This window comes from Festucalex cinctus, chromosome 5 (assembly GCF_051991245.1).
Source record: "Festucalex cinctus isolate MCC-2025b chromosome 5, RoL_Fcin_1.0, whole genome shotgun sequence".
Taxonomy (NCBI): domain Eukaryota; kingdom Metazoa; phylum Chordata; class Actinopteri; order Syngnathiformes; family Syngnathidae; genus Festucalex; species Festucalex cinctus.
This window is the reverse complement of record NC_135415.1, coordinates 27297670-27315602: the sequence shown is the minus strand read 5'-3', so window position 1 is coordinate 27315602 and position 17933 is coordinate 27297670. Positions and strand designations below refer to the sequence as shown.

At 37.7% G+C, this 17933-nt stretch overlaps 1 protein-coding gene across 1 annotated transcript in view; it reads right to left on the bottom strand.

The window, feature by feature from the left end:
- zmat4a (zinc finger, matrin-type 4a) overlaps window positions 1-17933 on the bottom strand; it is a 47100-nt gene that overhangs the window by 11110 nt on the left and 18057 nt on the right. Inside the window, exons 3-5 of the mRNA XM_077521873.1 lie at window positions 15539-15628; window positions 5622-5778; window positions 2924-3145 (exon numbers count right to left, since the gene is read on the bottom strand). Of these exons, the coding sequence (XP_077377999.1) occupies window positions 2924-3145; window positions 5622-5778; window positions 15539-15628 (469 nt within the window). The remainder of the gene's footprint in view (window positions 1-2923; window positions 3146-5621; window positions 5779-15538; window positions 15629-17933) is intronic.

The window sequence follows — 17933 nt, the reverse complement described above, 5'->3', positions numbered from 1 at the left end:
TTCTCTCTGAAGTGAAGATGCGAAGGAGAATTTCGTGGTGCTACTCAGACTGAAATCCTCCTCTGGGACACTCCCAAAAAAGATGCTTCAGACAACAGCCGTGAAGTAATGTAGCACTCTTCTCTCTGCAAAGGTAATGGACGCAAGTGAGATCACCAGCTGGGGTTGCACACTTTCTGGGGATGGGATGCCCGACATTAACTAATTTGCTCCCTATAACGTGTAAATATGTTTTTTTTTTATGTTTTAAGTGTCCCAAAGACGTATTTATACGTTTTTTGTTTTTTTTTAATGCTAGAGCATACAGAAGGCTTTGATGCAGCCTCTGAATTGCAAAGAACGGTTGCAGAAATGGTAGTTATTACACAAACGACCAGCAGGTGGCAGCAGAGCAAAGGAGATCAACCAGGGCCAGAAAAAAAGCTCAATTACTTACAATTTTAAATAGATTTGTGAAAACTGATGAAACTTAGCTCTCTTCTAATGCTAATTGCTGCAAAACGGAAACAGATAGAAACATACTTTTTTTTTCCTGATGAAAGAAGAGACTTTAATCTTTCTTTTAATAGGTTCCGTGCTTTTATAGCAATTGAACACAATATTCTGTGGGCTTTGCAAAATCAGTCAAAATTGAGTAAAACAGCCGGGAGCGAACGGGATTGCGAAATGTGAAAATGGCTGGGAGTGAATGAGTTAACAGATTGACAAATTTATTGGCGGATTGACGATTACATTGACGGACGAAAACACCCTTCCGGCAAGTTTCGTCTTTCTTTTAAATTTTTAACTGCTCCTTGTTTATGTTTATATGTTCAATAAACAAACAAACGAAAACGAAACGAAACAAAATAGTACCATTAAACATATTCTAACCATTTTGCCTCTACGCGTTCCCATTTGACCTTTCCAGCTTTCCACTGATGACCATTTCCACAACAATGCTGCACATTCCAGTGTGACTGAACTTTTTCATAGGAGCAACTGAATTTTTCATCACAGGTACACATCTGCAGAGTCAGGCTGCGCATTTTATCAGCAATGCCGAGCAGATTGAGAAGATGATGCTGGGGGTCAGATAGAGGGAAGAGCAAGCATCAGATAAACCAGAAAAAAAAGACATAAAAAGTGGCAGAGAAGATGAACAGGCGTAGAGAAAAATGCTTTGGCAGCAGCTGCAGCCTCCTTCAGCCCCCCCGACCCCAAAAAGCCAAACACCACTTTGCTTGTTTCACAGAACCATCAATCTACTGTATGATGTTTGAAAAGCATCAAAGCATTCTTGCAGAAGGGCATAGGATGGCTAATACGGGTAGCTAGTTAAATATAGCCTCTAATTCAGGGCTTCGAGGGCCAGAGTCCTGCAGGTTTTGCAGGTTTCCCTCTTTCAACACAAGCTGATTCCAATCAACACGATCGTTATCAGGCTGATGCAGCGCTTGCTGATGAGCTGATCATATATCAGCTGTGTTGGAGAAGGGAAACACGCAAAACCTGCAGGACTCCGGCCCTCGAGGACCGAGATTGCCCACCACGGCTCTAATTAACTCATTTGCTCCCAATAACGTGTAAATCCGTTTTCCTTTAATGTTCTAAGTGTCCCAAAGACGTATTTATACATTTTTGTTTTGTTTTTGTTTTTTATGTTAGAGCATACAGAAGGCTTTGATGCAACCTCTCAACTGCAAAGAACGGTTGCAGAAATGGTAGTTATTACACAAACCGCCAGCAGGTGGCAGCAGAGCAAAGGAGACCAATCAGGGCCATGTAGAAAAAGCTCAATTACTTACAATTTTGAATAGATTTGTGAAAACGGATGAAACTTAGCTCTCTTCTAATGCTAATTGATGCAAAACGGAAACGGATAGAAACATACTTCTTTTTTCCTGATGAAAGAAGAGACTTTAATATTTCTTTTGATAGGTTCCATGCCTTTATAGCAATAGAACACAATATTCTGTGGGCCTTGCAAAATCAGTCAAAATCCAGTAAAACAGCCGGGAGCGAACGGGATTGCGAAATGTGAAAACGGCTGGGAGTGAATGAGTTAATGAGAAGAAAAATAACGCAGCACAGAAACCGGAACAAGCTCAAATCCCTAATATGATTATTATTATTTACTATTATTATTAACAATAATAATAATAATAATAATAGTAATAATAACAATAATAATATCATCATCATCATCATCATCATTATTATGAACATAATGATCTGTACCAAATTGTCGGCCTCATTCGATATGGTCACAACTGAATGCCTTTTAACACGTCTGGGGTCCACCAGCTGGAAAGAGATTGCGTAATTGTTATTGACATATTGTGACATAAGCGACAACGTCCTCTCCTCTCCAGATTAACAGCTTGTGACATAGTCGATTCTACAGCGACGATAGCTTCAGTTCAACGGTGCACGAAAAGCCTGAATTAATTTACACAAGTGGACTCAACACTTCCAAACTTGATACTCAGAACTGTGAGGGAGACATGCAAGTATTGACAAGTATTCAGATACTAATTAAAACTAAATAAATTGAAAAAAAAAACTCAAAATAAAAACTAAAATGAAAAATTCCCTACTGCCATATTACAAATAAATTGGTTTATATACTGTAGCATTTTCGTAAATATGCAAAAGCACAAATAAATTATTTGTACAATTTTTAGGACTAAACACAATTTCTCTTCATAACATTATGTGGCCCTTGCATCCTTCTAATTTTCTAGATGTGGCCCTCAAATGAAAAAGTTTGGACATCCCTGATTTAGAGAAATAAAATATTGACCTAAAAGAGGCAGTTCCCCTCCACAAGAAAAGTCTGAGATTTGACTCAAACGTAAAGATATTGAACACGTCGATAGTTATGCAACATTGAAATTAAAACTAGAGACACGGAATTCAATTGTCAGTTAAACTTCCATACCTTTCATATCCCCCATGTCGAGAGTCTTGCCCAGCTGCTCCAGCAGGTCTGCTCTGGCAGCATTCTTCTTGTGCTTTTTACCATCATAATGCTGTTGGGCCATGCCCGGGTTGTTGAACCAAGCGTTGCATAGTTGGCAGTAGCGATCCGAGTCGCGTCGGTGTCGTGGGGAGGTCATGGGAGATGTGTCTGGAGAGCTCTTTACAGGACTGGGAGATGCCTCTGAGAATAAACGGGACAAAACATTGCATTACATTTTGTAAACAAAAATCATAGCAACTTTTGCTTAATCCATATCAATTTCACACTTTAAGTGTGAAATTGAAAAAATAAATTACTACCAATGTAGGCCCCATGTATTTCCGATCAAACCACGCCCACATCCGGTTTAGGCCACGCCCTCTCCGAATACAGATACTTATTATTTAGATGGTTGAACTCACTCATCCCTAGCTCGTATTTTTGCTAGTCAAGTCACTAGTCATATCTCGAGGCACTATTTTTTAGGGGTGTTAAAAAAAATCGATTCGGCGATATATCGCGATACTACATCGCGCGATTCTCGAATCGATTCAATAATCGGCAGAATCGATTTTTTTTTTTTTTTTGATTTTTTTTTAGGATTCACACCTTGAGCATGGACGAATGTTATATGAACGGAACATTAAGCCTTAATATTTTATTTTAAGGCTGTTCAAACATGAAACAGATTGCAACCTCTATAAGACTGAAATTTCAGATAAATAAATAATACATTTTCATATAAATCTTACACTCTACAAGCTTACTGATTAGTATTTTCTAAATTTGAATGAAAAAAATCGCAACAATCGACTTATAAATTCGTATCGGGATTAATCGGTATCGAATCGAATCGTGACCTGTGAATCGTGATACGAATCGAATCGTCAGGTACTAGGCAATTCACACCCCTACTATTTTTATTATATTTTCACAAATAAAAAGCTGCATTTATGAGATTTAAAAGTGATGAGTGATCTAGAAAAACTCATTGCAACCAAATCGCAGACCAGCAGCCAGACACGCGATCGTCTGCTGGATGTTGAAAGTGCAAGCAATGCAACAGTATGCAACAGACAATTAGGTATAAGAGCTTTAATAAGCTCAGATCTGCTGCGAAGTAACAATGTCCGTGCTCCGTCCTCATGCAGTCAAGTGTAAAATAAGATGCTATCTACATTAAATGCCTGAAGAGGAAAACCTCAATTCGACTTGACGAATGGAATAAAGGGCCCGTTGTCTCCGTCGCTGCCCACTTGTGTCTCCGTGCATGATTACCACGGTAAACCTAAACACGTACTGTTTGGCAGGGCGGTCGCTCCAGTGTCCAACTATTAGCTCAATTTCTGCAACCCTGTGTGAGTGAATGTGCTGCATACCTAACTCTATTACTGCGGTCTTATGTTACTTACAGGACCTCAAGTCACTGCATTGCATCATGTTTTTGTCTTAGTTGAACCCCAAAGTGAGTCAGAGCTGTTGACAGCTTCAATGGCGTGCTATTATGTGCGATTTGAATCAACGTCTTTGGCATGGGACTAACTTCTTTAACTGCAGGGCCACTGTAAGATGTCAGAATTGGTTTAATTCAACCCGTGCAGACGGGTCAAGCTAGCAACATTAAGCCCTGTGCTTTATTTTTTTTTCAAAAGCTGAAAGGAGACATCCAAAGGAACAAAGCCTACAACTCAAATCAACCACGTATCAAAAAGACACAAAGAAAATTAAAGCGAAAACACCAGCATCTTATATCATTCTTACAACTTCTTTATTTTGTTTGTTTGAATATTACAGAATTAGAAGCAGCAATCCAATGAGACCAGCTGTTTTTGTCTGCTTCCAGGTGAGCATTAGTGGAATCTGGTGTTTCACCTGGTGTCAATGGTGTCAAGATTAAATTCTGCAACGTTTTGCGTAACATTTCCTGAGCATCATCATGTTGTCAGAAACATAAACAATGAAATGAACCTAATGACTGAGCATGAGTGGCCAGAATATTGCAAGTGACTGATACTGATGAAAACGCAGGACAATATAATATTGTACTGTAAATTCCAACTTATTGGCAAATTTGTGGGTATGTGATTGTGTCATTTCACTCACCACAGTGCTGGTTATATTAATTAAAGTGTGTGCGCGCATCAACCTGTGTCAGTCCTGAATATTGCCCTTTTAATTGTATACCTACACAGTGGTATTTGCAATACATATGTACACATATATATATATATATATATATATATATATATATATATATATATATATATATATATATATATATATATATATATATATATATATATATATATATATATATATATATATGTATATGTATGTATACATACAGGACTGTCTCAGAAAATTAGAATATTGTGATAAGGTCCATTATTTTATAAATAAGCAAAAATTCCATGCATTCTGGATTCATTACAAATCAACTGAAATATTGCAAGCCTTTTACTGTTTTAATCTTGCTGATTATGGCTTTTTTTTTTTTTTTTTTTACTTGGTCTGAGGAAATATTTTAATATTTTGAGATAGAATATTTAAGTTATATATATATATATATATATATATATATATATATATATATATATACATATATATATATATATATATATATATATATATATATATATATATATATTTATTTTTTTCCCCCCACTTAACAGGATACCTTTGGTTGTGATGGCAGGCTGATCCCCAAGTAGCAGTTTTAGCCTCTTGGCATGGATTTTACCCTGGTAGTGTGACTGTGCAACCACAGCTGATGTGAAGGACATGTTACACAGCGTGCAACATTTATTCTTGTCCACGTCACCTTCGTCGCTTCCCTAAAAAAAAAAAAAACATAGCAGTATACAGTTAAGAAATACCAATAACTGAACAATAGCATCTAAGTACAATTAAATGACTTGACAATGTAAAAAAAAAAAAAAAAAAAAAGTGTGAACACAATTTCAATGTAAACACATTGACCACTAACATTCATACAAAGCTGATGAAAGTAATATTCCAACAACACTTGAGGCACTTTGCCTTATATAAATAAAGATGACGTGACTTTGTGCTGGCTGCAAACGTATTACAAATGGCTGCTGTCTCATGAATCTGACTGGGGACAAAAAATGTGTAAGGTTACTGATTTTAATTATTTTTTTGCAATCAAAATGAAATGTGTTGCAATAGTTACGGTTTTATGAACAATACGATAAGGATAACCGTGATCATTAGCATGATCACAATACGGTAGTCATGATCTGATATTTTCATACGGTTTCATTACGAGTACATCTAATCAAGAAGCCATTAAACAAAGAAAACAGTTGGTATCCATTCAAGTTTTCACTCGGGTGCAGCAGGCATTGTAGAATTTCACGCCTTAATCATTTAGTTCCTGCTGGGATAGAAATGGAGGCGGCAGTCCGTGTTATGTTGTGATAGTGGAGCCAATCGGGATGACAGTGGACTGCTCCCTCGGCCTCCATCTGTGCAACTAGCACCAAGTCATTATCATCATAGAGCCATTATCCAGAAAAAAAAAAAAATGCAGAGGACGTCGATAATCTTTTATGCAGTAAAGGAGTTTGCTCCGATTTTCACATTTTGAACAGAGAAAGGGGCCACAACAAAGTGAGGCCAACAGAATCCCATGATCAGTAATTCCTTTGCCCACGTCTGTACTGAGTGTAGACGAAACAAGTGAACAGCAGGTAGCCGCGTGAGCTTCCGTTCACTTCAGCAGTGTCTCAGCTTTGAGGTGACCTGAAATAATGAGCCCTTCACCTTTATGATGTAAACTGAACAAAAAAAATAAAGTGTTTTGTTAAGCACACAGTTATTTGGCGCAGGTTGAGTAATGGCGCATGTCAAGTATCACCCGCCCTCACTCCCACATACGCACGCACACACACACACGATATCTCTAGCTAATGCGGAAAGTTACAAAAAAAGGAATTGTGGTGTGCATTGTGTGCTGGATGTGAGCTATGAAATTGGAATCTCAAATACATATTTTGCTGAAAGAGCTATTACAATAAAACGTGCTTTTACCCTTTTTAAAAGAGCACTTGATCAGCACTTCCACACTTAGCAAGCTCAAAAACTTCTAATTATTCAACAGATGTTCTCTAATGTTTACTGTCACTCACCAAAGAAAGACCAAAAAAAATTTTTTCAAAAATTGTTCACCATAAATATCTATAACAGACGTATTATGGTTACAACAAACCTCTGCTGCTTTGGTGTCTGCCGCTATGTGACTGGCGATGTTGTGACCGGATTGAATGAAGGGAGTTTCCAGAGGAATGTCTACGCCGGGTTCAAGCACTCCCAGCCATTTTCACATTTCGCAGTCCCGTTCGCTCCCGGCTGTTTTACTGGATTTTGACTGATTTTGCAAGGCCCACAGAATATTGTGTTCTATTGCTATAAAAGCATGGAACCTATCAAAAGAAAGAAAAAAAAATGTTTCTATCTGTTTCCGTTTTGCAGCAATTAGCATTAGAAGAGAGCTAAGTTTCATCAGTTTTCACAAATCTATTCAAATTGTAAGTAATTTAGCTTTTTTTTTTTTTTTCTAGATGGCCCTGGTTGATCTCCTTTGCTCTGCTGCCACCCGCTGGCCGTTTGTGTAATAACTACCATTTCTGCAACCGTTCTTTGCAGTTGAGAGGCTGCATCAAAGCCTTCTGTATGCTCTAGTATAAAAAAATAAAATAAAAAAAACGTATAAATACGTCTTTGGGACACTTAGAACATTAAAAAAAAAAAAGGATTTACACGTTATTGGGAGTAAATGAGTTAAACACAGTGATTAATGCAAAAAAAAAAAACGTCACCGAAGACACCTATATGTGCTCTCTACATTTCGTCGGTGGAAACGGGCCAGCAGCTGAAAATCCAGACCCAATATGAGCGACTGCAGGTATGTTTATCGTCTGCTTTCTCCGCCTCCTCCGTGGTGTATACCCCATTGGTGCCATTGTAATGGAGAAGCAGCAGAGGCCAGACCAGGCCAAGCGAGGCCGGGGGCAGAGAGGGGCCAGGACGATCTGGAACCTGCCATGCAAAAAGCTGGACAAGTGCCTACAGTCTGGCTTTTTGCATGAAATATAAGTAGCCTTATTTGGGAGCCAGGAAACACTGACTACTCATGTGTATCTCCCCTGAGGCACATGTACAAGAAATAGGACAGCGGAGGACAAGGATATCCCTGCAAAAAAAAAGGATAAAAAGACGGTCTGAGCAGACAAAGCAGTCTATTTCTGTGTATACAGGGGAGGAGGGCAAACCACAGCTCAGACAGGCCACTACAACATTCACAGACGCACACATTAAACAGCATATACTAATGCTAATATAGCATATAACTAATACGAATACTATATGAGATAAATTGAATGCCAACTTCATGTAGTGTGTCACAATTACATCTATGGATGTTTTAACTCTTTGACTGCCAAAAACGTTTAATAACGATTAGTAAAATCAAGATGTATGCTGCCATAAACGTGAAATGACGTCATCTACGTTTTGCTTTTTTTGTTTTTTCTTAAATGGACGGAGCAACGTCTAAGTGCAGCACTGCCTGGTCAATGGGTTGTGGAATCAAAAACACCACCTAACTGTGGCCAGCAGATGGCAGCATTGTGTCTCTTTTCAATGGGCTGCTGGTGCATGGAATTACAATGACATGTGACGGAATCTAATGGAATCTGATGAATGCTCGGAATTGGCGAAATGGCACTGTGGAGTTTTTTTTTTTTTTTTTTTTTTCATAACGTGTGTAAGTAAAAGAGTTAACTGTTCAGCACCTTGAGTTGCATTTTAATGAATCAAAGCTGAAATAAATAAATAAACAAGTATATAAAGTTTGATGTGATTTGAATTAAACAGGGATACTTTGTGGATGTGTGTTGTATGACTTCATCATGTCTTGCAATTATCCATTATAGGGTTCCATAGCTTTGTCAGGAAGTACTGTTAGCACTATTAACCACACAGAGGGGCACAATCACAAAAGGTTTGCGTCGCCTTTGCACCGCGCTAACCGGTAAAAATTGAGCAATCCGGGAGCGCCTAATTCACTAAACACGCGCAGATGGGGAAATCCGTCACTAAGTGCGCTGCCAACCAGATTGCGCCATGGTGCACCGGTGTTATTTGCGTGTATGTAAATTAGGTAAATTTGCATATATTTGACACAAAATACGCCCACCCCAATGCAAATGAGACTCATTGATATACAGCGTCTAATTCACTAACGCCAGCGCAAATAGCCACACCGAGTTTGCGTGACGCAAATAACGTTTTTGGAAAGCATGTATTAACCTGCCGCAACCTCGATCCCGGGATCATGACAGCAGTGCATGTGGCACGGTGCACGTCACTTTGCTGATCACGCAGAGAGGAGAGAGAGAAAGAGAGAGAGAGAGAGAGAGAGAGAGATTGAGGGGGGGACATTTTTCTATGTTGGTTTAGGACACATAACGTAACCTGTGCTGATTGGCAATGGCGGGGAGGCATTTTACAATCATTCTTACGTGCCAGATGCATACTGTACGCCCACGCCAACCTCTGAAAATATATTTTTTAAAACCGAACGCACCAATAATTTGTACTTTATGAATGAACGACGTTGTTGTCGTCCTCTCTACTCTGTACAGCTTAATGGCGCTATAAACGCTTACTCTCAGTCCAACCTCGCTTTCTGATAATGCCATCTTTCTCGCAACTGTTACTATAACAACCATGTTCTTGGCGCAAATCCATTGCCACGTGTGGTAAATCAGGTGCAAATTTGCTCCAAGCTGTCGGTTTTGTGGCCGTGTTTGCGCCGATATATGATTAGAGCAATATCCTTAATGAATAGGTGGGTAACTGGGTGCAGACTGCGGGTGCAGTTGTGGTGCAATATTTCGCGTTATTACCGCATTCTTAGTGAATATATACCCCACATATTTTAAACACCAATAATATTTGGACATTCTTAATGGCCATATATGTGTAAAAACTAATGATAGCCCTAACCCAGGATGTATCTTTAGCTGACAGTATCTATACATAGGAATAGTGAATGGCAGGCTTCCACCGGATGACCCAGTTGAGGGACTTGTGGGATATTCTGATCAGATACACTGACTCAGCAAAATGTACAGCTGTGGTAATTGCTTGCTCAGCTCTTCTAATGAACCATATAAACGCTAATATGTTTACTAAATGAGTTGTCTGTTCGTGTTGCTCATCACTTCAGTGAGAGAGTGCAGAATATTTTCAGATTGAACGCAGCTCATCATTGAAGTAAAATTGATAAAAGAGAAATATGCAGTATTTTATGCATTAACATTGTCCATTAAAATCGACTAAAAAGTAGGGATGGGCGAGTACCCGGTATCAGGCCGATACCAGCCTTTTTTTCAAGTACTCGAGTACTCGTGAAGCCGACGAGTACAAGCGAACGATGCTGGAGACGTTGAGTGAGTCCTCCTTGCCTGTAGTTGGCGCTACCCTGCAGCAGTTTAACACCATGGCAAATCATGAGGATCACTTCCTGTTTTGACATCAATGAACCCACAAGCATGTCTGCGTTTTTCACCAAAACTTCACCGGTTTGGAAACACTTCAAAATTGTGAATCCTAAATTAAAAAGAGCATTTTTGTGTTTTATTTTGAGCGTCAACACTATTGGAGAGTGACTGTGCTTTTTTTTTTTTTTTTTGTCAAAATTAACTCATTCACTGCCATTGACGGATATACACGTCAATGGGAACGGAATTGACTTAACTCATTCACTGCCATTGACGGATATACACATCAATGGCAGTGAATGAGTTAAAGTTTGTTAAAAATATTTTTAGTGATGTTTTTTTTTAATTTATCAAATGTACTACAGGTATCGGCACTTGGTATCGGTATCGGTAAGTACTGAGGGTCTGAGTATCGGTATCGTATCGGTCTGAAAAAAAGTGCTATCGAACATTCCTACTAACAAGTATTGAGGAATATTCAGGCAAGCGACTGTGACATGGAGCCTGCTGAAGGTGGGCTGCAAAATTGAGACAAGCAGCTTGAAGTGTGTCTGAGTTTGCATCATTACACCAGCATCCTCACAAAGTTGATTTCTGAAAAACTTTCCTGCTTTCTGACGGAAGATTAGTTGGCCTCCAACCTGATTGTCTACAAACATGCAGATATTTCTATAGAACTAAACTTCCATGTTTCCAGTGTGAAAGGTTAGCAGCACTTCTACAGACATCGATTCAGTACAATTGTACCTATTCAGTGCACTAGATTAAAAATCTTTGTGTGCTTTTCTTAGCACTGGAATTGTGGTGGACCTTGTGAATCTTAAGCTGAGTTTTTTCAAAAATCATAAAAAGGAATTTTAGGATCAAACAGTAATAAGGTACAGTCCAATATATAATATTGCTGGCCCAGCCACCGTGATGTTAATATTACTCGCCTCAAATATACATCATCTATTTGAATATAGAAATGAAAAGGGAGCACCTCCTAAAAACGTTAGTGTGTCAAGTGTGCAATCTGTGAGAAATCGCTCAAGGGAATGTTAGAGCAACGAAGCATAAGACTCAAGTCACTTCTTATTCCGTCAAGGCAGTGTGGGACACCTGTGCCACCTCCAGGATGACTGCTCTGTCTCCCCACCAGGATCCAGCGGCAACACTGCGGGCTTGATTTAACGGGAGGTGGCGGTTGAATAAACTGATGGAAAAATAATCACGTCGCCCCTGACAGCTGACTACTAACAGTGGATATCATTATTGCTTGATGAAGTATAATATTATACACCAATTAACAATGGAATCGAGAACAGCATTTTGCATCTGCAGCTAACCTAACATTGTTATTTTGTTTTTGTTCTGTTGTTGTTGACATGACAGTAGAAGCCGCAGTACCCAGAGAAAAAAGACGGGCAGGCACGAGTAAAACATGCTAAGGTAAGATAAGAGCCCGGAACCGACCGTCAGACAGATGTACCACATTTGTAATTATAAATAAGAATCAGGGGTGTACATAAAAATGTTGGTGCGGTCCTCAAATGAGCACCAGCGGTTTTTGCTTGGTGCTCATTTTCTTCCTGACCCATCACCTCATGGATGAACTTACATCTGGGCAAGGTTTATCGTTAATATGTGCAGCCGTTATTTTAATATAACAGAATAAACTTTTTCAGGTTTCACTTTTTATTTCCTAATTACAACAATATACCAGGGATACACAATGGCAGATTAAAACAATACAATTTACTTGAGAAAAAAAAAAGGGGGGGGGACACGCATACAAACCACACTTGCGGAGTTAATCCTTTAGATGAGAGTAGGTGAAGGGACCCGTTTTAGGTTTTAGAGCTCCAAACTAAATTCATTTAACAGTCTCATGCAACAATCAAATAATATTATACATTGTGAGCATTTGTGGGTTAAATGTATTGGGATTCTTTTTTTTAATAGTTCCTCTGAGGCAGGGGTCTGCAACCTGCGGCTCTGGAGCCACATGTGGCTCTTTCCTCCCTCTCATGTGGCACCCTGTTGATCTCTAGAAAAATTTAAATAAATAAATAAATAAATAAATTAGTAGAAATTTGCATTTTTTTTTATAGTATTTCCTTTTATTTTTATTTTTATTTTTTATTTTTTTTATTATTATTATTTTTTTTACATTTCCTTTTATTTTTAGATAAAATATTCTTTAAATGAAATAAAAGTCCATAAAAGTGATTTAAAAAAAAGTGAATAACTAAATATTTTATTTAAAAAAATGTCAGAGTCCAAATTTTTAAGTTGTCAGAAAAAGATGAAAAAGGTTTTTGTTTTTTGTTTTTTTTTTAATTAGCTAAAAATATTTAAAGAAAATGATCATAAAATTTCCACAGAGGAAGAGGAAGAGTAGAAATTTACAAATAAATTGTCCATGGAATTGCCAAAAATGTGAGAGAATTGAATAAAAAAAGCAGAAAAGAAAATGTTCAAAAAGTAAACTAAGATGTCCAAAAAACGAAAGGCAGAAAATTACTATAAAATATTTTTCGAATGTAATAATTAAAAAAAGGCAGAAAAGGTTCAAAAACAAAATAAATCACTAAAATTGCAATAGAATGCCCACAAAACTGCCAAAAATGTCAGCAATTTGCTGGCAAAATGGCAGAAAATAAGTAAAAATAAATAAACAAATAAAAAAAGTCATAAAATGTAAAAAAAATAAAAAATAAAAAAATAAACAAAGAAAGAAAGAAAGTAGGGGCAGAAAATTACCATATGTCCATAAAATTGCCAAAAATGTCAGAAATATTAGACAAAGGCAGAAAAGTCTAAAAATGTATGAAAAATAAAAAATTGGATGCTGCATATTTTTTTGTTGTTGTTTGTGGTGCATCTCTCTAGTTGGCTCTGGAGCCCTCAGTACTCAGTAAAGTACGAACACTAACACATTGTTGCCTTCATCACAATCTTCAAATGTTTTGTTTTGCGGCTCCAGACACAATTTTGGTTATTTATTTGGCCACAAATGGCTCTTTTGACATGAAAGGTTGCTGAGCCCTGCTCTGAGGTTTTATGTGCGAATTTCATTTAGGTTATGCCACCTTTGCTTTTGCATTTGCCAACATTGCACGTGATGTTTTTTTGTGTGTTTTTTTCTGCAACCCTTGGGGCAAATTTTCTACTTTCATCCATTTCCGCCATCACCCACCCTATAAAATGTAAAATGCTGTAAAGACACAAGCTGACCGACATTCCCACCCCAGCCGAATGAAAGCAGGTTAACACAGCAACGAGAATGACCAGCAGCGTGTACAGTTGTCACATGTCATCAACTCAAAAAGGTCCAGATGCTGGGCCATGCCAGAATGTACGCACTTGCCTCAGTCTCTGGAGGCAATTGCTGCTGTGTGTATTTTTAGACAGAGCCACCTTATATGCGCAGCCTGGTCACATCACATCTGTGTAATCTTACAAGGGAGGTCCCGTCTCATCAAGAAATGTGTCCTTTTTAACAAGGGCTGAATCAGACTGGAGTCCAAACACAAATCTGGAGTGACAAATGAGGTTTAAAAAATGGCCCATTGTTACATTTTGTCAATACTTAGTAGTGGCATTTAAAAGGTCCTACACCAGGGGTGTCCAAATTTTTTCATATGAGGGCCACATACAAAAAATCAGAAGGACGCAAGGGCCACATCATGTTATGAAGAGAAATTGTGTTTAGTCCTAAAAATTGTACAAATAATTGATTTGTGCTTTTGCATATTTAGAAAAATGCTACAGTATATAAACCAATTTATTTGTAATATGGCAGTAGGGTTATTATAGTTTTGGAATTTTTCATTTTAGTTTGTTTTTTATTAGTTTTCAAGGTGGTTCTGTTAGTTTTTTGTTTAGTTTGTTAGTTTCAGTATTAGTATTAGTTTTTAAAAAAAAAATGTGGCTTGTGCGCAAGATTTAAAAAACATCATGGGAGCGACATCATGCTCGAATATTTGGAGATGGTCAAAGTAATAAGGGAGGGTATCGAAAAAACAGGTGCCATTAAAGATTATTTTAGTTAACTAAAACTAATGAAAAAACTAAAACAAAAATTCCCAAAACAATATTGTTACCAAAATAAAATAAAAACAAAAATGCTTTTTAAAAAACGAAAACTAACTGAAACTACTTTTTATGTTTACAGAACTAACTAAAACTAACTATAATTATAAAAAACATGTCCTTCGTTTTAATCTTTAGTAACTTAATGCATGAGCCTTTGGGGATGATTTTAAATGTGATTTTTAGTAGATTTATTTTGATATAAACCGGAATAATGACGTTTGAAAGTATGCCACACAGAGGTGACGTCATTTAGCAGCAACCAATAGAAAAGCACCTTCAAATGTTGCTCCCATGGTGTTTTTTTAAATATTGCACACAAGTAACACATTTAAAAAAAAAAAAAAAAACTAATACTAATACTGAAACTAACAAACTAAACTAAAACTAAGCACTTTTTAAAGAACTAAACTGATACAAACTAACAGAGCCACCCTGGAAAATAATAAAAACTAACTAAAAAGAAAAATTCCAAAATTATAATAACCCTACTGCCATATTACAAATAAATTGGTTTATATACTGTAGCATTGTTCTAAATATGAAAAAGCACAAATAAAATTATTTGTACAATTTTTAGGACCAAACACAATTTCTCTTCATAACATTATGTGGCCCTTGCGTCCTTCTGATTTTCTGTATGTGGCCCTCAAATGAAAACGTTTGGACACCCCTGCACTTAAGCAAAACAAAAACAAAAAACAAAAAACAAACAAACAAACAAAAAAAACAGCTTTAAAAAATGTATAATAAAAGAAACATCTGTCCGAAAACATCTGAAATGTTGGATGGTTAATGCTTAGCTATCATGTATGGGACTACAAGTAGAATGGTGGCCCCCAACCTTTTAGCTACTCACACTTGTAAAAAAAATCCATTAAAAAATAAAACCCTTCATGTGACTCTGGCAGACGAGATCTGACATGGAACGCGTGTTTGGCAGTGAGTTCAGATGAGGGACGTGATGTATAGATCATAAATAACTTACATTGTCTGTCCTGAGCTTCTTGGGAGGGCAGCCTCCATCCACAGGATGCAACATGTAATAAAGTCGCACTTTATTGGCATGTTTTCGACTCTGGAAGAAAGAAAAGAAAGTGTTATGAATAAAGCAATACAAGGCAACCAAATTGATATAAATGATTAACATAAATTACCTCCGAAATCACCACCGGACATTAAGAGAAGCCCAGAGCTGTAAATTGAGATGAAGTTTGTCTGTTTAAATCCTGTATTTAAAAAGTGGCGGTTTGCGACACGCCACATTGTGGTTGTTTGTGTTTATTTTTATACTTATATTTCTTACCTTAAAGTACTTAAAAAATTCCTAGTATTGTTAAATGTTTTATGATGATGGCAGGCTGACTCTGGAGAAGATCATCTCTATTTATTTATAATGCAATATAGCAGTCCTGTTTTGAAAACCGTCAAAGTGGAGTTCAACCAGCAGCCGGGAGCGGGTTGTGTTAGAGTTATTTATATTTAGTAGTCCATTATTTAGTAGCAAGTGGTTTACTTGATCCTTTTCACCACCTGACCCTAAGCTCCGCATTGTTTCAATTTAAGCTGTAGTCATCGACGCGCTGTCACAGCAGAGGGATGATACTCACGAGCACAAATTGTGGCACAGTATATTGTCATGAAAGTTACCACTGCTCTGTTTACACCATCTTTCATTAGTGAATACATGCTGAATTCTTGTGCTGCCACTAAACATGTTTAATCGTGAAAGTCGCATTTTGCAGTCGCCTTTTGACCCTTTCAATTACACACAACTTAGATATTTGTCTTACGTGCATCTTTATTTGATAGATTTGAACAGCGTCAACTCGATTAAAAGCACTTGCTCCAGCTCGCTGCCTTGAAACAATGTTGAATTGATAATTAGAGCGCAGTTCAGTGAGAGTGTCGCAGGTGTCTTCTTACAATGTTTGCATCGATCGCGCATGATCCGATCTTGGAGCCACCTTGAGACGACAAATTAGTTTATCTGAGAACGAATCGGCTTTACAAGAAACACAGTTTGTTATCACGAGATGTGATACAGAAGACAGAGAAGAAAGTGTAATGAAAGTCTGAAAGCAGTTTTTTTTTACTCACTGACTCAGAGCTGTGGTATTATTTTACCATGAAGGAGAAAGCACAGATGAGGGAGCCGAAAGTTTCGATTGCCGAGGACACAATACACAAGGGGGAGGATGTAGAGATCTATTTTACAGTCTGTCGCGTTTCCTGATATCATAAAATCTGAGCCAGATAAAAATTCTCGATTGCATGATACAAAATCACACTCAAGAGATGTTACAGATTCCACTATTTTATCCTTTTACTATAAGATGCTTTGTTTGAAACCATCCAAATTTGAATTAATGATGTCACAACAAAAAGTGTATTCGACATGCTGTGTAGTGCAATTTTGAAAAACGAAAACTTTTGTACAACTTGTCAAGTCAACACCTGCAACATTTAAAATACACAGAAGAAAGAATGAGAAGACACAAGGATTTGATTACTCGCGAGGAGAAGCTGACAGAGAGTTGTGCGCAGATCACAAGCTCCCAGCCCCTTCTGACACAACTCCCTACTTCTCCTCTTTTATTTGGGATTCCCTAACATACACAATAGGCCACACACTTGCCTCTGAGGAAAATGGGAGTACTGGCAGCAATGTGATAAGCAACTCCAGCAGTCGTAAAATACAGAGGACATCCTTTAAATCGTCACGACTACTAATCCTTGAAGGCTGTAGTTCTTCATTCCCACATTCCAGATGTCCTCAGGTTGAATAAACATGCAGCAGCTCCAAACCCATAGTGAAATACTGAATACATAGTTGGCAATTAACTATGTAATAAGAGAAAATATAGAATAATATATACACAATAACTCTAACATTCCCCCCTGTTTATTATATATTTGCTCAAAGTCTCAGATCACCTATGAGTTACTTCAATTAGATTTTCAACTGCAGGATCATATTTACGAAAACAAATACATTTACACTCAGAGGCAATGTTAATCTTTAGTCATAGTCGGCTGGATCTGAAAATAATTCAAGCATATCATAATGTACATTATCCAATGTTTCTGTATGTAATTCTCAGCATTAATAATTCAACCAGCTGTCTCTCTTCCTCTTCATGATGGCCCCAAAAATCAAAATCAAAAAGACAGCCCCAACTGCGTCTGATCGCATCTTACGCTCCATTTGATTCAGGAAAGGGACTCGTCTCCTTGAGTTGTCCCTTCTGACACATCCTGCACAGTGAGACAGGTCCTGGACTTCACAGCGGTTGGGGGAACTTTGAGGGTAGCAAACAATGTGCTCCCAAAGTCTTCACTGACTTACTTGGTCAGACTTTTCACAGCGAGTCAAGCTGCTT